This window comes from Macaca mulatta, chromosome 12 (assembly GCF_049350105.2).
Source record: "Macaca mulatta isolate MMU2019108-1 chromosome 12, T2T-MMU8v2.0, whole genome shotgun sequence".
Classification (NCBI taxonomy): domain Eukaryota; kingdom Metazoa; phylum Chordata; class Mammalia; order Primates; family Cercopithecidae; genus Macaca; species Macaca mulatta.
This window is the reverse complement of record NC_133417.1, coordinates 114805525-114830761: the sequence shown is the minus strand read 5'-3', so window position 1 is coordinate 114830761 and position 25237 is coordinate 114805525. Positions and strand designations below refer to the sequence as shown.

Here is a 25237-nt window from a genome sequence, read left to right as displayed (position 1 = left end):
AAAAAGAAAATTATGGATCACAGGAAGCTTTTATTAAGTGAAAAATGAAAACTAAAATGAAACTAAGGAATTATATTTAACTGAAATCACAATATTTTCCTAAAGTTAATGTATAAATTTCCTAATTTGATATGAAAATGTTGTTTACTATCTAAGAACTCATTTGCAAATAATTTTATAGACTCAAAGATGAAATAGAGAAAATAAAGGGCATTGGTGACATTTGGTCTTCAAAAATAGGATACATAATATCTTTCCAAGATGATACTGGTATACTCCTTTAATGGAGGCACATATTAAATCCATGACTTAGAATATCCAAATGCTTTAAGATTTAGATTGCCCATTTGTCAGAAATGAGATTTACTTGAGCTCCTGACCTAGAACAGTGCAGCAATCCTTATTTATAGTCAGAGGATCAAAAAGGACATGCATTATAGAGTTCCATTTACAGGATATTTCAGTGGCATTTTCAACCCAAGCCAATTATTACACTGGCCTCAATTCTGCAGAAATGAACATGAAAATTTTTTCTGTATCTGTGTATTTCTTAACCACTAGATTATCTTTTAGAAAGTTCATTTATCTGGACTTTTCATATTATTTTCAGTTCAGTAATTTTCATCATCAAGAAAATATCTCCAATTTGATATCTTATACAGCTATCGTCAGTCAAAGATATATTTTCTTTACTCCCAACTCTCACTCCCAATTTCAGAACAAGTTAAGTCTTCCACTATATATTTTCACTACAGTATTTTGGAGTTCCTACCTAATTTCTTTCTGTCCTAACCAACAGTTCTAAAGTCCTTACTTTGAATCTCGACTGTTTTCAGTTTCTTGATTTACCTCTTCATTCTCAGTTTTCCCTTCTTTCTTTTCTTTTCTTTTCTTTTCTTTTGAGATGGGGTCTCACTCTGTCACCAGGCTGGAGTGCAGGGGCACGATCTCAGCTCACTGCAACCTCCACCTCCTGGGTTCAAGCGATTCTCCTGCCTCAGCCTCCTGAGTAACTGGGACTACAGGCGTGCACCACCAAGCCCAACTAATTTTTGTATTTTTAGTAGAGATGGGGTTTCACCATGTTGGCCAGGATGGTCTTGATCTCCTGACCTCATGATCTGCCTGCCTTGGCCTCCCAAAGTGCTGGGACACAGGCGTTAGCCACAGTTTTCCTTTCTAACATAGTCTTTCCTGCAGATTTATTGTTCACAATGTAGTATAAATTTTGTAGACCATTTTGTTTATGTGATTTCCATTCTCACAACTATATATGGATACTCTCTCTCTTCTTCTTCTTCTTCTTCTTTTTTTTTTTTTTTTTTTTTTTTTTGAGACAAGGTCTCACTCTGTTGCCCAGGCTGGAGTGCAGTGGCATTATCTCAGCTCACTGTAACCTCCACCTCCTGGATTCAAGCAATTCTTGGGCTGCAACCTCACGGGTAGCTGGTATTACAGGTGTGTGCCACCACGCCCAGCTAATTTTTGTATTTTTAGTAGAGGCAGGGTTTCACTATGTTGGCCAGGCTGGTTTCAGCTCCTGACCTCAAGTGATCCGCCCGTATTGGCCTCCCAAAGTGCTGGGATTACAGGCATAAGCCACCATGCCCAGCCCTCTCTTCTTTATATTAATTCAAAAAATATGTTCTAGCACCCACATATTATAGAAAATAAGCACTGTGTTATATACAAAAAGGAAAAGAAAGATGAATGAAGTACAGGTTCTACCTCAAAGCATTTCCAACCTAGTGACTGGAATAAAAACAAATAACAAGTAACTTCAGTAAAATGATTGCTATGATCAATTGCATTAGCAAGATATAAACATGGTGCTTGGTGTTCAGAAGAGGAAGACTCACTTGAGAGAATAAAATCAACAACAGCTCTTTATCTTTAACGGTAGACTTCTGAGAACCTTTGCGTAGGGTGGTACCCTTCCAAAATGTTTTTCCTATGACTTGTTGCAAAATGCTGCATGGGAATGAAAACACCACAATGTAAACTTGCCCATTTACATTCGGCAAATGTAACGTGTCACAAAAGAGAAAATTTTAGACCAGTCAGAGGACCGATCATTCATACTAGAGATGCTTTGCAAGAATCAGAGGTGCTCATATGCCAGCATCACTTTGACCTTTGTTTCCAAATTAAAAATATGGATTTTCAGGATGCTTAAGCTGAATCATATGTATTTAGGACGATTTTTCTCTGAATCTTGATTCCTCCTTTCTTTTCTATTTTTGCCTAATGCCTTCTTGCATATTCCTGAAATTGACTGTATTTTACTCTTATTTCTGTGTTCTAATAACCACCCAGCATTTGCAAAAATTGTTAAAAGCATTGTTAAAAGTTGCATGAGAACCTATGACATATGCTTTCCCCTTCCTTTGCTCGTCAGCTTGGCTGGTTTTTGAATTGCATTTTCTATGAGTGTTGCTGAATGGTGACTCATTCAGTGAGACGAGCTACACAGTGAGCCGGCAGGACACGGTTTAGTGTCCTTTTCCCCCAGGACTCACGATGCCAGGTCAGATAATGCTGAAGCTACCAGGTCTGCAATGCAGCACCAGTTGTTCTGTTCATCCTCTCCTGATATGATTTCCAGACTCCCCTGACAGTCAAAGCACGTGCTTTATGTAATGTACTGGGGAGCAGTGAAGTGTGAGGGAATGAGTGGAAGAGAAAAAGGCTTGACACACTGAAGCAGAAAGAGTCAGTTTATCTCAATAGCTTGGAGGGGAAAAAAGAGGAGTGATAACTGCTGGGTACTCTGCAGTCTACTTACTAACCTCCCAACCGCAATAAAATGAAACCCAATGCTAAATCGCAAGGCAGCATTTGGCATACAGTGGCAAATATCTTTCTCAGACATGCAGAAGTAATATAATCAAAGAATATATATATGTGTATATATATATTTCACACTTAAAAACACATTATTGCTTGATAAGAAATATATTCTCAAGATATTTGAGCAACTTATTTGTTCAAAACCATTATATTTTTTATCTTATCTTTTTATCTTTTTCTCTTTTGTGAGGAGAAAATACTTCAAAATATAACAAAGGACAGATAAAGGCCATGCATAATCCTAACCAAAACAAAGGCTTAGACAGTCCGAAAATGAATATAGAAGACTCACTTCCATTACTTATTACTTTCATCTGTTCGCTAAATATAAAAAAGCATTTAAGAATTGTTTATAATTTTTATCTAAATGGAGGTGTTTTTAATATCAAAAAAATTGAAAAACGTTAAAAGAAAAATATGATGACAAACATGACAGCAAATTAGAGGAGAGAAAACTTAAGATCATGGAAAATACAGGATGAGAGAAAGGTCAAGTAAAAATTACAATGATAGTTAAATTATATTTGCACTTAAAAACAAACTAGAAAGAATAATTTTCACAAATAGGTCTGAATTGTCATTGGCACAAATCTGTTGCATTAAGATTCACATTCAACAGAATAATTTTTAAAATCTCAGTGGACCAAAACATCTGAGAAAATACTTTTGTGTGTGTGTGTGTGTGTGTGTGTGTGTGTGTGTGTGCTTGTGATGTAGTTCTGACATTTAGCACAAAGCGAGACAAGAAACGAGACTGATTTCCACAGTGCATGGGAGGAATTTTCTTGAGGAACACACATAGAAGTATATGTTAATGCAATTAACCTCAGTTTTTAAATATCCTATTATATTGTTAGATAGAGCCTTGCTCTTCACAACTTGAAGTGTTTGTAGGCAATTAAAATTCCAAGGAATAAAATCATACCTCAATTTGTTGAGTCATAGGGTTTAATGGAAACAAGTCTTGAGAAACCAAGTCTTCCTCACATTTCAATTCAGAATTACCATCTTAAGAAAATCTCATCCTACCTTAAGACTTGACTAAAGAGCAAAGACAGATTTTTATGGGACAAAGTACCTTATAATTGTACAATGAAACAAAACTTTATCTGACGTTGGTTTTTTCCTCTAATTTGTAAAATATCAAAAGCTCTGGCTGGCAATACCTGCTATATACAACCTCATATTGTATCAAGAATAAAAGACACAATTCTTTATTATAATATCCATATAAGCTAGCCCTAAATTAGGTTCAAATCCTATTCATCAACAAGCCAAGCCAAATATTATGATTGAAACTAATCCCCACAACCAGCTTCACCTAGTAGAGAGACCACATAGGACAAAGCAAACGTGACAATACAAACCTTGTGGAACTGCCTTTTCTATCAATCCTTGTTCTTTCTCACTCTTTCTAGCCCCAGATGCCTAACCTTTAGAAGGAAAACACTGAAAAGATCCCCATTTTCTGTCCTCATCCCTCGGTGCCACCAGGCCCAGATGCTTCGCAGTGAGGCTGTGTGGTTTTCTGCAGATCCACCCTTGAATGCTAAATAACTGTTCTGCACACTCCTCTCTCTGCGGAGCTCAGGGAAATGGCAGCCAGAGCAATGAGTGGTTGGCATGGCAACTAGGAAAGGAAAATCTGCAACCTCTCGCATTGTTAGGCGAGCTTGTTTATTTGCTTGGGGGGGTTGGTGTGCATGGCTTTAGTCATTTTGCAGGAGAAATGGCTCAGTGCTATTCTGCTCTGCATAAATTAATATCATATTACATAGAATAGGCCATATTTTAAATGGGATGCTGACTCCTATTAGTAAATCGCGAAATCTAGAAACGGAGGCAGGGGAGAAAGAGAGAGGTGAGAAAAGGTAGGTTTGAATCTTTTGAGATTGAAAAGCAGAACAGAGAGAAAAGCGTTATGAAAGGCATATTCAGCTTTTTGCATGTGAGAGCTGCCAAACTTTTCCTTCATGTGTTTTCAAACTTAATAACCGCAGCAACAATAGATGTATATAACTGAGTGTTGGTCACTTGGCTGCTGGAGTTATGTGGATGTGATAGTGTAGGACCAGGCTTTAGAAGACATAGCTCCATGACGAGCTCCCTGAAAAAGTGACAACGCAAAGCCTGGAAAAGCTTTTCCATTCCTGCCTCTTTGGCAGTGGGTAGGTCTGGATAGCATGCCTGGAAATGATGGGGAGACAAAGGAATCCTGGTAAATTGTGGGGAGTATAGTGAGGAACTGCCTTTTAATCTTTACATACATTTACCCAAGGAGATTGCTGATACTGGCTTTTGATGGTCACGTAGGCACTTTCTACTCCCTGACCAGCATTTGTTGTTGTTGTTGTTGTTGTTTAGACGGAGTCTCGTTCTGCCACTCAGGCTGGAGTGCAGTGGTGCGATCTCAGCTCACTGCAAACTCCGCCTCCCATGTTCACACCATTCTTCTACCTCAGCCTCCTGAGTAGCTGGGACTACTGGCGCCTGTCACCACGCCCAGCTAATTTTTTGTATTTTCAGTAGAGATGGGGTTTCACCATGTTAGCCAGGATGGTCCCGATCTCCTGACCTCATGATCCGCCCACCTCGGCTCCCAATGTGCTGGGATTACAGGCGTGAGCCACCGCGCCTGGCCTGTGACCAGCATTTTTTTACTAGTGTTCACAGCACTGTACTTTAAGATAGTAAAAAATCACCAAAGCCTGACTTTAAATACTTTAAAAATGTTTTGGTATCAATAAATATCTCAAAATTGCCTCCCCTTTTCCTCTACTCAGATTGAAAACTAGGAATCAAGTTATGATATCATATCACTTAAAATTACACGAATGTGGCAGTTCTGGAATAGAAGAGTTGTCTGCTTTGCCTGTAATTGATAACTGCTGCAACTAACTGCTGTTCTCAATGTGGCAGACAGGGATGGTGGAAGGAGCACTGGTCTGTAGGGCAAGAGACTTGCGTTCTCGTAGTAGTCATGTGATCTACTGTGAAAAGTCATCTCACTGGTCCCTTCCAGATTTCAATCATATCATCCACAACTGTGACAGAAAAGTAGCGGACTTCACCACTGTTTTCTAATAAAGAAAAAATCCTGACATTTGCAAAATTAATCCTGAGAGCAAGAAAAAAAAATACACTCATCTAAAAAAGTCTTGAAAGCTTTTACAATGAGTAGCATATTTATAAAGCCATGTAAATTATAAACGATAGAAAAAAAAATCCATACCACTTCTTGAGGGTGGGACAGTTGAGAAGAGAGGAGCATGAAATTCCTGAACACTGTGTCACAATTCACCTCTCTTACTTTCTTACTGTGTAATACTGGGCAAGTTGCTCAGCCATTCCGTGCCTTAGTCATCTTATTTGTAAAAAGAAGACACTAATGACAGATATCCTCATGGAAATTGCAAAAAGATAAAATGAGATAAAAGATATGATGGTGCTTTATAAACTGAAGAGCACTATGGCAGCTTGCAATTCTATACACATTTCTAAGCTGTAGATATATATATATATATTTCCATAATAGTTCTGTGAGGGATGAATAGAAATTTCCTCCTTTAGATGAAAAGTGAGCAACAGCAAAATTATTACTTTTTTAGAGCAAGGTCAGAAACAGAACTACCACTTTGTTTGCACATCCCTGTTTTTGCTGCTAGAAAGTGCCATATTCCAAATGATTCTATAAACAGGCACAGTAAAGATAGGATTTGATATAATACTATTAAGGGAATACTAGATGAAGTCAAAACCAGTGTAACTACACTGTTAAGTCACATGTACAATGATTACATAAATCAATTGCTTTTCTCCCTTAAAATTTGAAAGGTCACTTTCCATTTTCTAAAATAATTTTCCAGTCAATATTTTACAAATTTTACAAAGAATCCCTTTGCCCTCTTATAAGATCTTGATACAAGTTCTAATATGAGTTTGGGCCCCAACCCTGTAACTGAAACTTAAAGACAAGGCTCCTAATTATCTTCAGAGCTGAAACTCTGTGGGGACCAAAATGCATTCCTCTTGCTTTCTTCAATAAAGATAACACAGAAAAGAATTATTACAAGCCATTACTCTTATTATTTACACTTTGGAAAGCAATTTTTAAATGATGCATTAACTTAAATGTAAGACCTGAAGCTACAAAAATCATAGAAAAAAGGCCTAGGAAAAACTTTTCTGAACATTGGCCTAGGCAAAGAACTATAATGACTAACACCCCAAAAGTAAATGTAACAAAAACAAAAATAGACAAATGGGACTTAGTTAGATTTAAAAGCTTCTGCACAGAAAAAGAAATAACCAATAGAGTAAACAGACAACCTACAGAATTGGAGAAAATATTTGCAAACTGTGCATCCAACAAAGGACTAAGGAATTCAAACAACTCAACATGAAAAAAAATCCTCATTAAAAAGTGAGCAAAGGACATGAATAGACATTTCTCAAGAGAAGACACATACAAATGGCCAAATAGGTATATGAAAAAATGCTGAACATCACTAATCATCATGGAAATGCAAATTAAAACCACAATGAGATATCAACTTATACCAGTCAGAATAGCTATTATTAAAAAGTCAAAAGACAACAGATGTTAACAATGATATAGAGAAAAGGGAACTCTTAAACAACGTTGATGGGAATGTAATTACTACAGCCTTTATGGAAAACGGTATGGAGATTTCTCAAAGAACTGAAAATAAAACTACCATTCCATCCAGCAATCTCACTACTGGGTAGCTACCCAATGGAAAATAAATCATTATATCAAAAAGACACCTGCACTCATATGTTTATTGCAGCACCACTCACAATAGCAAAGGTATGGAATCAACCTAAACATCCATCAGTGGATGACTGGATAAAGAAAATGTGGTGTAGATATACAATGGAATACTATGCAGCCATAAAAAAGAATAAAATCATATCCTTTGCAGCAACATGGATGGAACTGGAGACCATTATATTAAGTGAAATAACTCAGAAAGAGAAAATCAAATACCACACGTTCTCACTTCTAAGTGAGAGTTAAATAATGAATACACATGGACATAAAGATGGAAATAATAGACACTGGAGACTCAAAAAGTGGGGAGAGTGGAAAAGAGGTGAGGGTTGAAAAATTACCTATTGAGTACAATGTTCAGTATTCAGATGATAGGTCCACTCAAAGCCCAGACTTCACCCCATGCAATATATTCACGTAACAAAAATGCACTTGTAATCCCAAATCCATGAAAATAAAAATTTAAAAAAACAAAGACAAAGATAAAAATTACACTTTAGACTTATTATAACAACAGCTTTCCTAAGTGGCTAGATGATTAATAGCTTCTCATTTCTTTTTTTCATGCTTCTGTGGCATGGCTTCTAAAAAGGACACTTTAGTGGTAAGAAAAAATCTTAAAGAATGAAAAAATTATGCTATAGTTGAGCAACCTATTCTATCTTCCTATGGATAGTTTTAAATCATAAAGAAAGGGACAAAATCTAGATTATTATTAACATTATTTTTTTGAGACAGGGTCTTGCTGTGTCACCCAGGCCAAAGTGCAGTGGCCTGATCACAGCTTACTACAGTCTCGATCTCCCTGGGCTCTGGTGATTCTCCCATCTTTGCCTCCTGAGTAGCTGGGACCACAGGTGTGTGACATCACACCTGGCTAATTTTTTTTTTTTTTTTTTTTTGTGGAGATGAGGTTTTGCCATGTTGCCCATGCTGGTCTCAAACTCCTGGACTCAAGCAATCTGCTCGCCTCAGCCTCCCAAAGTGCTAGGATTACAGGTGTGAGCCACTGCCCCCAGCCAATTTAAATTATTATTGCCTTCTAACATTATCCACTCTCCCACCCTCTGGTGTCAGTGCATAAGATCAAGGATACACTGACTATGGGTTTGCATCTTTAAAAATTATGATTGCCCATAATGAAGACGAACATTAAAGGAGTGGATGGGGGGAAAAAGTAAGGATCTTGGTTGAAGTGAGCCCACTCTAATGAAGGAGAAAAGGGGGAAGAAGATGATGATTGCAATTTATTTATCATGTGATCTTATTTATATAGATGGTTAAAAAGAAACAACCTTCGAGAAAATGTTATTTTAAAATGCAAAGAGAAGATTATAGCAACAAAGGAAAGTAGAAGAAAGATTTTTGGATTTAATCGGTAATGTCCTGGATACTACAACATACAGCTATGGACCTGATGTCACTGAGAAATGCTTCATGCTAACAGTGGCCTGAGAACTATTCATTACAGGGAAAAATGTAATACACTGGTAGATTGTATAAAACAGTGAGCTGATGTATAGATCCCTGGTCCTTTTTAAAATAATCACATCAAAATATTATGCCAGCTCATATCTATAGTCTCCATCATCAAATGATAGCATTTCTAAATAGCATATTTGGGATTTAAGAGCATCTGTTTATGCTGGAGATGATTTTTATTACACAATTTGTGAAACAGCTGTCAATAAACCATGAATGATAAAATTTGTTATTTGTTAAATTGGAGTTTGGAAAGAAATTTAGTTGCACATTAACTCACCACTGGAACATCCTCTGTACGTATGAAAAGATAATATTTTACATTTTCCTTTTTCTATAGATTTCTACACATGCATATCTCATGGATTCAATACTCGGCTTGTTATTTCTAGAGGAAAGTTAATTTAAAAATCACACCATAGTTTAGTTTGGATTGACTATCACTCTGGTAATCCATGGCTGACAGTTTACAATTTTTGTCACTCAGAACATACACACAAAACCTTTGTAATCAATCTCCCAAATCTAATACCAAATGTGTTTGATACATGTTGAGCTGAATTTAAAATTAACTCTGGATGCTCCTAAACCCATCATTTAAAAGAAACGCCTGTTAGCCTCTTTTAAATGTGTATTATTTTCTCAGAGAAGCTGGTGATGACATACTGTCTTGACAAAGAGATTTTTCTGATGCTCTCAAATACTTAAGACTACTGAACAGATGAAATAGTGAATGGTATTGATTTTCACTGCATGACCAAGCATACTGCAGTGATTTTTTTTTTTTTAGTGTATTACAAGCCTTCATAACAGTCACTGAGAGTCAACTGGTGAGAGCCCAAGGGACAAAGTAAGACTTTTCAATCGTTTTCACCATTAATGTGAAGAGGACTTTCTTCTTTTTGAATTTATTCATTTATTCCTTCATTCACTCACTCACTCAACACACATTTATGGAATACTGAAGGTCTAATGCCAGGTGCTGCAAGATTCGATGGTGAAAAAAACCTTGACATATCATACTAACTCTTTTCTTCCTCACAACCAATATGCTATAACATGTCCTCATCCCCTCATGCTGCAATCCCTTCAAAATCCTCTTAGCGCACCTGACACCCAAGTTCCACCTTCTTAAAGTTGTGTATACTCAGCTTTAGAAAAATATTGCTTGATCAAGAGTGCTATGTCATCCATATTGATACCACCACTACCACCAGTAATAATAAAAGTAACTAACAGTTATTGTCTCTTGAGCCATTCACTTTGTACACTTTAGTATCTTATTTAATCCTCATTGTAACCATGAAACGTGCAAATAATATTTTTATTTCATTCTCAACCACAATTTCATACTAAATTGAACATATGTGCCTGTGGGGCACTGCACAGCTTCTCAAATCCTGGAATCAGGTTGGACACTATCATTCTCTTCTTCCATTTCACATGGATTTCTGCAGGGTACTTGCTTTTATCAGAACAACTGCTGAAAACCTATCTTTGCAAAGATGTGATATCTTAAAGGAATATAGTATAATGTAATGTTGAAATTGTAAATTATCTTGAGCTTATAGTTCATGCAGTGTTTGACAGATATTATCACTGCTCCCCTTAAATATTTAAAATACCTTGTTGTATTCTTGTGAATTTGCTGCAGTACCCCAAGATGGTTTTGTGCACCATCTTTGGCCCAAAGCAGAAATAATCTGCTTTAAACTCTGCCTTTCTATACTGCTCATGTGGCACTTACATGTTATGCTTTGCATCCAAATAATCATACGCACAAGTCTCATGTCTACTCCAAGATCATCTGATCCATGGAGTTCTGGGACCATGTCTTGCACATGCACTGGCACAGAAGCTAACACAACACCTTGCATGTAGAAAATGCTCAACTGTAGTTTGTTGAGTGATGGGTTAAAAAAATTACAGTATATATTTATGTATTTTGCATTTTTCTGCTCTAAAAATATGCTTGTAAATCAATCCATTGGATTTAGGTACAAAGTCATTCAAGAGAATTAAAAAAAAAACTATTTGTAAAATATTCTTTCAATGAGTTAAAATGCCGAAGGTTTCTAGCAAAACATACATATACTCAGCCTGCAAAAATTCACGTGACAAAAATTAAATAGGGGAATGGGATTGAGAATGTAGCTAATGTCAAGTTAGTTGCCATGATTTTTCTCTTCTTTTATTTCCTCTGACTGACTGGAATTTCAGTCCTAGCACTAGTGAAAGAGGATCAGTGCTGTATATTAATTCACTTTCAGACTAAACTGACTTCAAAGCACAAAGCAAGCACTTGGTGACAGCAGAGCCCTTAGTTACCTGCTGTTTCTCTGTCAGCTGAGGTCAGCTCTCCGTTGATCCCATTCTCTTTGGTATTTGAATAGGTGCCCTGTGACCCATGCTCTCCAAAGGCACCCTCTTCATCCTCCCTGTATGGGAATCCATTGGCGCTTCGGACAAGTCCTTCCCCTGCTCCGCCTTGATCCTTAATCTCAGGTGGATGTGAGTGTGCAGATGCCTCTGTTAGCTGTGCTGAGGTCCAGTGAGGCGCCTTTGCTTCGTCTTTCCGTTCATCTGCCATTCTTCAATGCCTTATTATTTCTCCTGCAATTTAAAGAGGAAAAATAGCAGCTATTACTTTGGGGAAATCTTCTGATCTGATATTGGTTGTACCAAGATAGGAGAAGTTTGTAGCAAACAAGTGGCTTTCTATAGTCAAAGAAAATATGTACAATAACCTATGTTTAATATCAAGAATGGGTCAATTAGTTCATCTTGAGTTTTACAGACCATTTCTGGAATATTAGTTCTTTTAAAATAAGATCACTGTCATTCTACACATGTTCCTCTTTGTAAACAAACAAAAACCAAAGAACAATGAAAAAAACTAGTGTTTGGCATTTAGGTACACATCTTAATGAACTTTCATTTAACTATGGTCTTGAATGTTGACTGTACGGTAGAGTCAAGGAATCCTTCAGCATAGGGAAAATCTGCAGTATGAGAAAACTGGCTAGAAAATGTGGAAGGAAGAATGACAGCAGGAATTCTATACCATGGAAAATTATCCCATGTACTTTCTTCAATCATGACTTTCAGTGAGATCTAGAAAAGACAATAACTAACATATTAGCCAAAATGGCTAATGTTAGTTATTTTTTCTAGATCTCACTGAAAGTCATGATTAGCTAAAATGGTGTTCAACAGCTCTATTTATCTTCTCTAAGAACATATTGGTTTCAAGGGTGTTCAATTAAAGCCAAAGGTAGATATGCTTTTCTGGATATTGTGAATTAAAAGAAAGACAGCTTTAACTTAATTTTTTAATAAACTTTCCTGGACCCTATCTATAGACTAAGAGGAGATAACATTTTCTATTAATATAAATCTTACAGAGAGAAAGGAAATATAGCATTAGGCCTACATCCTATCTTATGGCATTATTTCTTAGCTAAATCGAATAAGATCTGAAAAAGTTAAAACCATTGACATATAACAGGAAGTTGTAAATTATAGCAAAGGATGAATGAGTTGTGGAGGAGGTGTTCTATGCATGTTAATTGGATGGAAGATACTGCATGACCTTCTCTTACAAGCTGATATTACCAAGTTTAGATATATAATTGAAAAGAGGTGATTCACCACTCAGTTTTGGAAAGCTGTTGCTCACCATGTAGCCTTATTGATGGCTTATCATCTCCACAGTAAGGATGACAATACAGACAATACTGTCTTTGGTGGAAACTAAGAACATCTTCCTTTTTTCAAAAAAGTATCTCAAGCAAAGACCTCCAAACAAGTAAGCAAAAGTTATATTAAGACAAATCCACTTCTTACTACCAAGCTCTGTTTGGAGAAAGTATAAATAAAGTAAGTTTTCCCATCAGATTACTAACAAGCATTTGTCTGGGGTTTTTTAACTGAATTTTGTTGCTATCCTCTGCTCTCTCTATTTTCTCTTCATAGCAGGAAGAGCTGGATCAGTTAATTCATTTAAGCCAATTTGACTACAGCATCAAATCTCTCCCAAAACTGATTCCCAAAACAGCTCTATTTATCTTCCCTAAGAACATATTTAAACAAGATGTAAAAATTTACCTTTTAAAACATTGATTTGAAGGGCTTATGAGTAAATCAGGGAGTATTGCTACCTCACTATGTGTAAAGAATTGTGTGCACAGGAGAGTTTTCTCATCTATTAAACGAGAACAATGCTTAGTTTATTGGTTTGTTACCAAGTGTAAGCAGAATAAAATAAAGGACTCAACACAGTTCCTGGCATGCTCAATAAACAGTAGTTATTACATTTGTTATTATTTATTAATTATATCATTAATCATTACATATACAACATTGGAATAGGAATGGGAGCCTGCAAACTTGGTGAGTACAACAATGAGAGTTACTTGCAAATCTGTTCCCAGATATTGTGTAGGAATGAATGGCTATCCTAAGACACTCATGGCAAATGTACCAGACATGGTAGTCTAATGAGAAGAGAGCGCTCTCGGAATTAACCTCTCCCTGTGTACACTGAAAAATTAGCTACATCTTTTTATAAAAACCATTCTGCAGTGTTCTACACTCCATTCTGCCATTTTCTTCTGGTCACATATCAAAATATCTAATTGGGTAGCCTAAGCATTGTATTTCCATGGAGTTGTGGCATCTTCACGTATGTAAAAGACTGAGGAAATCATCTAGATTCTGATTGTGACCTTTTGGATCGCAACATTTTACTGATAGATTCTTGCCTACTTCAGTATCCTAATCTTTACATGCTTTTATTTCTTTTTGTTTGTTTGTTTTACCAAAGAGCTGAATTAAGATTTCCATATTCTTATATGGCCCAATTTATTTTGTGTACACAGAGAACACTGTAAATAGAAAAAGTTTCACATAAATAACATGCCTTGTTGATGTAGCTTTTTCTGAGTTAATAGGCTTTATATTTTTGAAACAGTTTTAAATTTACAAAAATATTAAGCAGATACTACAGAGACTACCCATCTACCCCCTGCATACAGTTTTCCCTATTTTAAACATTTTGCATCATCAATATGGTACATTTATATAATCAGTGAACCAATATTGATACACTACTTTTAACAACAGTCCACAGTTTATTTAGATTACTTTAGTTTTTACTTAATGTCTTTCATTTTCATTTCAGGATCTGATCCAGGATACTATATTACATTTAGTTCTCATGTCTCCTTAGGTTCCTTTAAGACCTTGACCTTGAAAGTTTTGAGGAGTACTAATCAGATAAATCATAGGATACCCCCCTATCGAGATTTGTCTGATTTTTTTGTCATGATTGGTTTAAGGTTATGTGTTTTGGAGAGGAAGACCACAGAGGTAAAGTGTTCAGATGAGATGCTAAGCTACATGAGCAGGAACACTATGAGCCTTCTAAAAGCTTTTGATGTGCTACTGGATATTTGAATCTCAGGCAAAGGCAGTGATGTGCAAAACATCCCAAACCAATTGGCCACAAAACTTTTTCTAACACCATATTTATTAACATCCCCAAGAGGATCTGGGAAATATTTAGGTTTGTACTTTAGTCCATGTTTAACTCTAGGAGTTCTAGCCACCAAATATTAAAAGAAAATACAACAATATAAGCACCCACAACTCTCAGTTACATTTGGCTTCTCTCACCCCCCTGCCATAGGGCTTTCTGGAACAGATTTCTCAGTGACCAAGACTCTTTATTTTAAACCTAGCACACCAACACTTAAATAGAAAGAGTGCTACTTGGTAATCATCCATTTAAAATATTAAGATAATTTATTTCCAAGAGGACAGACATTTAAAAAATGAATTCCTTAGTATTTAATGCTTTAGAGTTTTGAATTGTTAAAATTAGTTAATAAAAGCTAATTTTGGAAGAAGAAAAGGCTGGCTAGCTCCACTGATTTCGCTTAATACCAGAATCACAAACAAATCAAAATTAGTACCCAAAAAGTATCACCCAACTTCCTGGTAAGACTATTCAGATAATATTCCTTAAAATGTATGCAGATTAATCAGGTATTACTTCTTAATTTATTGAGCTTTTTGAAAGAAGATAGTCTAACCATTTAGTAAGTAATGATCATTTTAGGAGATTTCAAACTCAAATTAGCATGGCTCTGACAAAACTACTTTTACAGAAAATATAACTTGAAACGATTGCCTCTGTTTTAGGGAAAAGTTTATTGAACAAAAGGAGACACTATTTGGCCACACTCATTTATAATCACAACATAATATTATTAAAACACCACCCATAAGATGATAAATTTCACTTGTACTTCTAATCAAAGTTTTGGGGTCACAGATTATCTCTATTCTTCAAATGGTATTTTCAACATAGTTAAAAGTGACCATAGCTTTCTTTAATTTCTTCTTCCTGATGTAATATTATTTTTTCCCGAATCTCTTTGAAAACTATATGAATGTGCAATTAAAGAAGATAAAGACTGGGTATAGTTGCTCTCGCCTATAATCCCAGCAGTTTGGGAGGTCGCGGTGGGAGGATTGCTTGAGGCCAGGAGTTCAAGACCAGCCTGATCAACATAGTGAGATCCCATCTCTACAAAAAAAAAACCTTTTTTTAAAAAAAATTAGCTGAGTACAGCTATTTAGGAAGCTGAGGTGGGAGGATCACTTCAACCAAGGAGATTGAGGCTACAGTGAGCGATGATTGTGCCACAGTACTCAACCTGGGTGACAGAGAAAGACTCTGTCTCTAAGCAAATAAAGATAAAAATAAAAAAGTGAAGACAAAGTCAAATTATCTCCAAATCTACTAAAAAACTTGTGAGATACTAGGAATTTTTAACATTCCGTTCCTACTGTGCAATGGGAAACTCTCCAAATTGCAAAAGATCACAGATCTTAACTGCTCCTAACTGCCAAACAGCTGAGCATCTGCCACACAATCCCTGCTTTGATAGAGCAGGCTGAGAAGCAACCTGAACTCTTTCTTTCTTTTTTTTTTTTTTTTTTGAGATGGAGTCTTGCTCTGTCACCCAGGCTAGAGTGCAGTGGCACGATCTCAGCTCACTGCAACTTTTACCTCCCGGGGTCAAACGATTCTCCTGCGGCAGCCTCCCAAGTAGCTGGGATTACAGGCGCATGCCACCACGCCTGGCTATTTTTTTTTTTTTTTTTTTTTGTATTTTTAGTAGAGATGGGGTTTCACCATCTTGGCCACCTTATTTCCCTTCCCTGCAAAGACTAGCTTGATAATGTGAGCAAGGAAATCTAAGACTAAAACAATGATTTACAATTTATAACATACTGCAATGGGAATCTTGCTTTTTAGGACAAAAAACATATGTCAATATATAATGGGAATACTGTTGTGTGTGGCAAGCATTTTTTTAAAAATCCAAGACATGGCCGGGCGCAGTGGCTCACGCCTGTAATCCCGGCACTTTGGGAGGCTGAAACGGGTGGATCATGAGGTCAGGAGTTTGAGACCAGCCTGACCAACATGGTGAAACCCCCTCTCTACTAAAAATACAAAAATTAGCCTAGTGTGGTAGTGTGCGCCTGTAGTCCCAGCTACTCGGGAGGCTGAGGCAGAAGAATCGCTTGAACCTGGGAGGCGGAAGTGGCAGTGAGCCGAGATCACACCACTGCACTCCAGCCTGGGTGACGAAGTGAGACTCCGTCTCAAAAAAAAAAAAAAAAAAAAAAAAATCCAAGACGTTTAAACATCTATTATTGATATTAGGGTGAGGTATTACACTTGACTTTATTGTATCATGACTATTATGCTATATAGTAAAGGGCCCAAGTACTCTTTCTAGGTAAGGTATATTATTTAAAAAAAGAAACAATATTGTGCCACTAGAAATGTTACTTATGAATCTGAGTGGTGAGCTTTGATGTTTGCTACCTTTGGTTGTTAAACAATTTTGTCTTGATACTTGAGGGTTTCTATGGACACATTTATTTCTACTTCATCAAAAGCTAAAACTCCTGTTTTTTAAAATTCCAGTTTTTTCCCTTGAAAAACCTAAGATCTGTTTTTTTCATTCTAATGTTCTTGAAAAGAACATGAATGTTTTCATACCAACCTCTGAGCACTGATCACTCCTGCACTCTGAATAACTTCACTGATGGAAAATTATGAAAAATCTAAGATTCTTTAGTGTTTGCTGATGTGACATTAACCTTCGATTCCAATGATGTGAGCCAAACTAAGAGACTTGGTATTGATCAGATTTCTAACCTATTGATGATTTAAGCTGTATGATCGTATATCAGCATAATAAAACTGTTATATAACCAGAATAGGATGGTCTTTCTAGAGCTTACATTTCAAGTTGAAATGGTATATGAATTAATTTCTGGTCTTTTTAACATATGTAACATTCTTCAATTTTGTTTTTAGGTAGACTTAATGCTTACATGTTTTAATACTGTTGAGTAAAACAAGTACTTTTGATTAAAAGGTTTTGGTACCATGATTTATGAATTTTATAAGTGATATGGTTTGGATCTGTGTTCCCACCCAAATTTCATACTGAAATGTAATTGCCAGTGTTGGAGGTGGGGCCTGGTAGGACGTGACTGGATCATGGAGTGGTTTTCTCATGAATGGTTTACGCCATCCACCTTGGTACTGTCCTCATGATAGTGAGCTCTCATGGTATCTGGTTGTTTAAAAGTGTGTGGCACCTCCCCCCTCACTCTCTCTTACTCTTGCCCTGGTCATGTGAGGTGCTTGCTCCCCACTTGCCTTCCACCATGACTGTAAGTTTTCTGAGACCTCCCTGAAGCTGAGCAGATGCCAGCAGCATGCTTCTTGTACAACCTGTGCAACCATGAGGCAATTAAACCTCTTTTCTTTATAAATTACTCAGTCTCAGGTATTTCTTTATAGAAATGTGAGAATGGACTAATACAATAAGTAACCAAATGTTTTTATTCATTCTAGTAAAGAAATAGAATCGATAGAAGAGAGAGAGAAGCAAGTAAAAAATAGGAAGAAACAACAACAACATCAACAAAAGGAATGAAGAAAGAACAAAAGGAAACATCCAGCTCAATATGAAACATGGGTACTGTGGCAAAACAATTTTGGGACAGACATATTCCAATTTTCAATTACTTAATAGAAACTTCTTTATCTAATATGATAATTAATGTAGACTCTTGGAAACTCATTTTGTAGCTGATGGGTAGGTCTTTTAGTCATCACTGCTGTTATTTATCAGATTTCTAGAGTATTGACTGGAACATCAATAATTCAATTTCTACTGCATTAGGATTTTCTTATATTTAAATGTATCTGCTTTTAGTATTTTCCAGGCCTAAGATTGTAATGCTCTATGTTTTATAATTCTAGAATCTTACTTGAGTATGTGTCTAGATACTTACATGAATTCCTCTTTTACTGTGTGTAAGAAAAAATTTGGACTTGTTCACAGGCAGCCCAAAAGTCTGCCTCCAAATCTGTAACACTACTGTTGAAACCTTATCTTTTGTGATGTGATTGCCTCTTCCAAAAAATATGCATAATAAATTAACTTATATTGGAAGTTAGAAATAAGATGATAACCTATATTTTGCTTATTTCTTTAATTTACTTTAATTTAATTTAATTTAATTTTTTGAGACAGGGTCTTACTCTGTTGCCCAGGCTTCAGTGCAGTGGTGCAATCACACTCACTGCAGCCTCAACCTCCCAGGCTCAAGTGATCCTCCCACATCAGCCTCTCAAGCAGCCTCTTAAGTAGCTGGGACTACAGGTATATGCCACATGCCCAACTAATTTTTGTATTTTCTAGAGAGTCAGAGTTTTGCCATAATGTCCAGGCTTGTCTTGAACTCCTAAGCTCAAGCAATCCATCCACCTTGGACTCCCAAATCGCTGGGATTATAGGCATAAGCCATCACACCCAGCTTATTTTGCTTATTTCTGATAATTAGACTAACAGGAAATACATCTGTTCCCTTATTTTCTTTTATTCCCAAGAATTTTAATGCTTAATGCAGTATTTACCTTATTCTAAGTCCTGAGCACTATGTTCTGTTCCTTATTTTATTTACAATTTTGAAAGTTATCAAATCTTTTCTGAAATCCTGCAGAATATATATCATAAATACATAACTGTACATATTGCCTTTTAACATTTTACTTTAGAGCATAGCTCTTACAATAAAATTATATAATATTATTTAGCATACAATAGCTTATTTTCATGTAAAGCAAATGAAGTACAAAATAGGCAACAATATTTTTCACACAAAATGTCTCACAAAACTTTAATATTTTAGACCTTTCAGATAGGTTACAGGTTAACAAACTGTAGAAGAAAAATCTGATTTGTTGGAATAAATTACTTAGCTTTTTTTTTTTACGTATTTCTCCTTTGTTCTTCCTGGGAATATCCTTTTAATTATCATTCAAGCAAATGTAGCTAGTAAGTGAGTAATAACTTTAAAATGATAAATGACTTATTATATTGGAGATAGCCAAATAACTTATTTTGGTTGGTTATCTAAGTGTTATAAAACTGCATATACAAATTAAAACTTAATGCATTTAACAGCTGGCTTAAAAAGAGAAGCATTTTCACCTGTACCTCCATCTATTATTGCATTGCCTGAATATTGCACATGGAAAAAAGTAATTTGATATATACTCTGATGTTTCCTGCATTTTGTTTTTTAGAGCAAGTAGTGAATAGATATACTTATTTAAGTGTACCACAAAGTAGTTCCTGAGCACATATGCCCTGAGGGCTTGCAGACACAAGAAAATAAGGTACAGCTGTCACATTTCCCAGACTAAAGCAAAGAAATAAGAAGTAAGCAGAAATGCCCAGAAGAAAATGTCCCTGATAACTCTGCCGTCAGTCTGAGCTATTGATGAATTTTGAATTTATTTTCTCTGGATAACTCCAGGACTAAGGATGCAAATCAGAAATACATTTTACTAAAAAAGAAACCATTTTCTCATTTTCTACCCACTTAAAAATTTGAAGTTTTCCATACCTTTTCTTCAAAGTCTAAAAGGGGTTATGTGAAACTTTGGTGTGCATAACCAAACCATGATAGCAATATAAAAAACTATCAAAACAGCCTTTGGTCATACATTGGCTTTCATTTTCATTTTCTTTTTTTTTCTTTTCTTTCTTTTTTTTTTTTTTTTTTTTTTTTTTGAGACAGGGTCCCACATCATTGTCCAGGCTGGAGTGCAGTGGCTCCATCTCGGCTCACTGCAACCTCCACCTCTCAGCTTTCAAATATGTATTCAATGTTGAAGGAATATTAATTAATCAATTACCTACCTCAGGATAAACACAAAAAGGTTCTGCCTGCTGTGGATGTTTGGCCAACACTATATAGCAAATTGGATAAGAGGGGAATAGTTTTGAATCTAATTTTGAGGGCTGTCATGGTCGAAGTATGGAATTCAAGTTCTAACTTCATTTCATATGCTCCGGTGCATGTGAAAAATAACACCAAGTAAAACAAACTACTGGAAACGAATAGAGTCTAGTAAAAATATTTCTAAATCTGTATAAATGGGGTGATATATAGAGGTCTAGTAATCATAATAGCAACCACATGATATATAGGTTTAGAAATATTTTTAAGATAAACTATTTCAATCCATCTGAGAAAAGGTTTTAAAATCATAAAACTGAAGTGATCTTTGGTGATCATCCATTCCAATGTGTCTTACAGTGTTTTCAGTCAATTAGCTCCAACGCAGGTTTAACAAATTAGAATTTCTCAATGTGGGACTTGCAAATTGATACTTTAACACGCTCAATAGGGTAACTCTGATACATTGACATTTGAAGACTAGTGCTTTCAGCCAAGCTTGCTGCACAGGACCTCAGAAAAAAACGAGGAGTGATAAAAATACACACATGGAACATCCCTATAGACCAACTGAAGTGAAGGGTTAAGGCAATTATGTTGATAGATCGCATGACTATTCTCATGAATAGAAGTTGGGTCTTTTACTTCCTTTGTCCAGAGCATTTATGATGAGTTGATGGAGTTAAATCACAAGATAGGGTGCTTGTATTCTAGCTTACTGGGAATAAGGCAGTGCTCTGTTGTGCCTAATCCTACTTGTAATATCTTCCAAGAATGTTTAAAATTACCAATTGTCCATGGTTTAAAAAAAATCTACTTCACATTATGAAAACAATGGGCAGTCCCTGGCATTTTCAAACTGTCTTTCAAACATTTATTTTAGAAACTCCTTGGCGTTCGTTAACGGTTTGTGATAGAAGTACACTTGCTTAAAATATCTCAAATTGAGTTACAATTTTCTTTACCTGTTAGATCATTTTGGAGGTGGATGTGGGGTAACAAGCAGGGTGAAAATGTGTGGTAGATAACTCTGAATTTGTAAAGCTCTCAAAGACGTAATTGAATTATTTAGTATCTAGATCATTGAGACATGTGTGCTGAAAATATCATTAAGTAGAATAGAACTTTCCTTCCTGGGATTCCCACATAATCACAAACCTCACTGGTTTTCTTTGGATTACAATATTAGAAAGATCACAAAGCACAGGAATTGTCACTGATGACAGTTATTACCAGGCAGCACTAACTACTCTCAAAAATTGGCAAAAAGAGAAACAATAAACTCTTGCAAAATCTAAAGGAAAAATACACTATGTGTCAGATAGGCATGTCTCCATTTTAATAATGTGCTTTCCACAGAGAGCTCTAGAATGTTTTCTATAATGTGTTCTGACCTATCATCATGTAATGTGCCAGTTCAATCAGAAACATTGGCCTTATAATTTTGTGCTGCTCCATATCCACAGATGAACAAAAGGCTAAAACGACCAGTTGTGTAATATAATTAAGCATATAAATACTGTTTCTCTTTTCCACGTAGGCTCAATTATGCTTTGTACTATTACTATGCATATCAGTACCACAAAACAGAAACTTTTGTTTTTGTCCTTAATGGTATTAGAAGTTTATGCAGAATCCATATTTTTGCTTATAAATGCTGAGAAGTTCTAAGCTTAAACATCTGTTAATAAGACAGGGTCTTATTAACATATTTAATGTTATAGAGAATATAGAGTTGCAGGGCTGCCTGCAACTCTATATTCTCCCTCTTTGTCTTCTAAGAAAAACAGAGGAAAAGGTTCTTGACAACATGAAATAGATATGCTGAAAATCCAGATATTTGTTTCATATCTTCCCTGCTTTATTTCAGGCTCATTGTAAAATACCTATAAGGATGACTCATCATTCTTCATCACATACCCATGACTAATAAACAATTAGAAAGAAGAGAGCTGGTGGGTGCACAACATGTAATTTCAAATGATGATAGACACAGATAACATTAGGTTATTGCTAGAAATAGATAAGATAATACAAATAAATTCAGACAAGTTGGAAGGGCTTAAGAAATGGTACCTATTACTTGTTATTATTTTGTGTTTTCTTCTTCTTTTCTTTTTTCTTTTTTCACAGAGTCTCACACTGTCACTCAGGCTGGAATGCAGAGAAACAGTCATAGCTCACTCTAGTCTCAAGCAAGCCTCAGCCTCATGAGTAGCTAAGACTATAAGTGCACATCACTATACCCAGCTAATCCCCCTTACCCACCACCAAGACAGGGGTCTTGTTATGTTGCCTGGGATCCTGGCCTCAAGCAATTCCTCTGCCTCAGCCTTCCAAAACACTGGGATTACAGGCATGAGCCACTGTGCCCAGCCCATTTTATGGTTTTTATTTGAACATTTTCAGCAATAGGATTCAGTATATGGTTTGACCCACACTGAAAAACTAAGAACAGATACAGTAAATTATTTAATGAAATTAGACACTTCCAGAGAGATCTGGAAGGAGAAGTCAAATCCCAGCATCCGTTCCATTGCTTGCTATTTCACAAAGCAGTGAGACTGGTGGAATAGGGTTAGAGCTAAAGAGAGAATCCAGTCCAGATAACAACATTGACTTTATAAACCTGCTCGATTGGTAACAACCTACCATATGAAACTGGGCAATTGTATTTATGTGACCATGGTATACAACTTATGCTTCACAGCTGTATACTATTTCTGAGCCTATTTTTTATTATATAGAAAGACCAATAAATAGCTCCTGTATGTATTAGATATAAATAATATTTAAAAAGCTTTAGAGCGAAGATGGCCGAATAGGAACAGCTCCAGTCTCCAACTCCCAGCGCGAGCGACACAGAAGACCGGTGATTTCTGCATTTTCAACTGAGGTACTGGGTTCATCTCACTGGGGAGTGCTGGACGATCGGTGCTGGTCAGCTGCTGCAGCCCGACCAGCGAGAGCTGAAGCAGGGCGAGGCATTGCCTCACCTGGGAAGCGCAAGGGGGAAGGGAATCCCTTTTCCTAGCCAGGGGAACTGAGACACACAACACCTGGAAAATCGGGTAACTCCCACCCCAATACTGCGCCTTAAGCAAACAGGCACACCAGGAGATCATATCCCACTCCTGGCCGGGAGGGTCCCACACCCACGGAGCCTCCCTCATTGCTAGCACAGCAGTCTGTGATCTACCAGCAAGGCAGCAACGAGGCTGGGGGAGGGGCGCCCGCCATTGCTGAGGCTTAAGTAGGTAAACAAAGCCACTGGGAAGCTCGAACTGGGTGGAGCTCACAGCAGCTCAAGGAAGCCTGCCTGTCTCTGTAGACTCCACCTCTGGGGACAGGGCATAGTAAACTATAACAAACGCAGCAGAAAACTCTGCAGACGCAAACGACTCTGTCTGACAGCTTTGAAGAGAGCAGTGGATCTCCCAACACGGAGGCTGAGATCTGAGAAGGGACAGACTCCCTGCTCAAGCGGGTCCCTGACCCCTGAGCAGCCTAACTGGGAGACATCCCCCACTAGGGGCAGTCTGACATCCCACACCTCACAGGGTGGAGTACACCCCTGAGAGGAAGCTTCCAAAGCAAGAATCAGACAGGTACACTCGCTGTTCAAAAATATTCTATCTTCTGCAGCCTCTGCTGCTGACACCCAGGCAAACGGGATCTGGAGTGGACCTCAAGCAATCTCCAACAGACCTACAGCTGAGGGTCCTGACTGTTAGAAGGAAAACTATCAAACAGGAAGGACACCTACACCAAAACCCCATCAGTACATCACCATCATCAAAGACCAGAGGCAGATAAAACCACAAAGATGGGGAAAAAGCAGGGCAGAAAAGCTGGAAATTCAAAAAATAAGAGCGCATCTCCCCCGGCAAAGGAGCGCAGCTCATCGCCAGCAACGGATCAAAGCTGGACGGAGAATGACTTTGACGAGATGAGAGAAGAAGGCTTCAGTCCATCAAATTTCTCAGAGCTAAAGGAGGAATTACGTACCCAGCGCAAAGAAACTAAAAATCTTGGAAAAAAAGTGGAAGAATTGATGGCTAGAGTAATTAATGCAGAGAAGGTCATAAACGAAATGAAAGAGATGAAAACCATGACATGAGAAATACGTGACAAATGCACAAGCTTCAGTAACCGACTCGATCAACTGGAAGAAAGAGTATCAGCGATTGAGGATCAAATGAATGAAATGAAGCGAGAAGAGAAACCAAAAGAAAAAAGAAGAAAAAGAAATGAACAAAGCCTGCAAGAAGTATGGGATTATGTAAAAAGACCAAATCTACGTCTGATTGGGGTGCCTGAAAGTGAGGGGGAACATGGAACCAAGTTGGAAAACACTCTTCAGGATATCATCCAGGAGAACTTCCCCAACCTAGTAGGGCAGGCCAACATTCAAATCCAGGAAATACAGAGAACGCCACAAAAATACTCCTCGAGAAGAGCAACTCCAAGACACATAATTGCCAGATTCACCAAAGTTGAAATGAAGGAAAAAATCTTAAGGGCAGCCAGAGAGAAAGGTTGGGTTACCCACAAAGGGAAGCCCATCAGACTAACAGCAGATCTCTCGGCAGAAACTCTCCAAGCCAGAAGAGAGTGGGGGCCAATATTCAACATTCTTAAAGAAAAGAATTTTAAACCCAGAATTTCATATCCAGCCAAACTAAGTTTCATAAGTGAAGGAGAAATAAAATCCTTTACAGATAAGCAAATGCTTAGAGATTTTGTCACCACTAGGCCTGC

General features: G+C 37.0%; 1 protein-coding gene across 26 annotated transcripts in view; it reads right to left on the bottom strand.

The window, feature by feature from the left end:
- The window catches only part of MAP2 (microtubule associated protein 2), a 315941-nt gene that overhangs the window by 69468 nt on the left and 221236 nt on the right, over nt 1–25237 (bottom strand). For all 26 annotated transcript variants that reach the window (XM_077957477.1, XM_077957491.1, XM_077957479.1 and 23 more), the window contains one exon: nt 11456–11740. In XM_077957477.1, the coding sequence (XP_077813603.1) occupies nt 11456–11717 (262 nt within the window). In that variant the 5' untranslated portion in view covers nt 11718–11740. The remainder of the gene's footprint in view (nt 1–11455; nt 11741–25237) is intronic.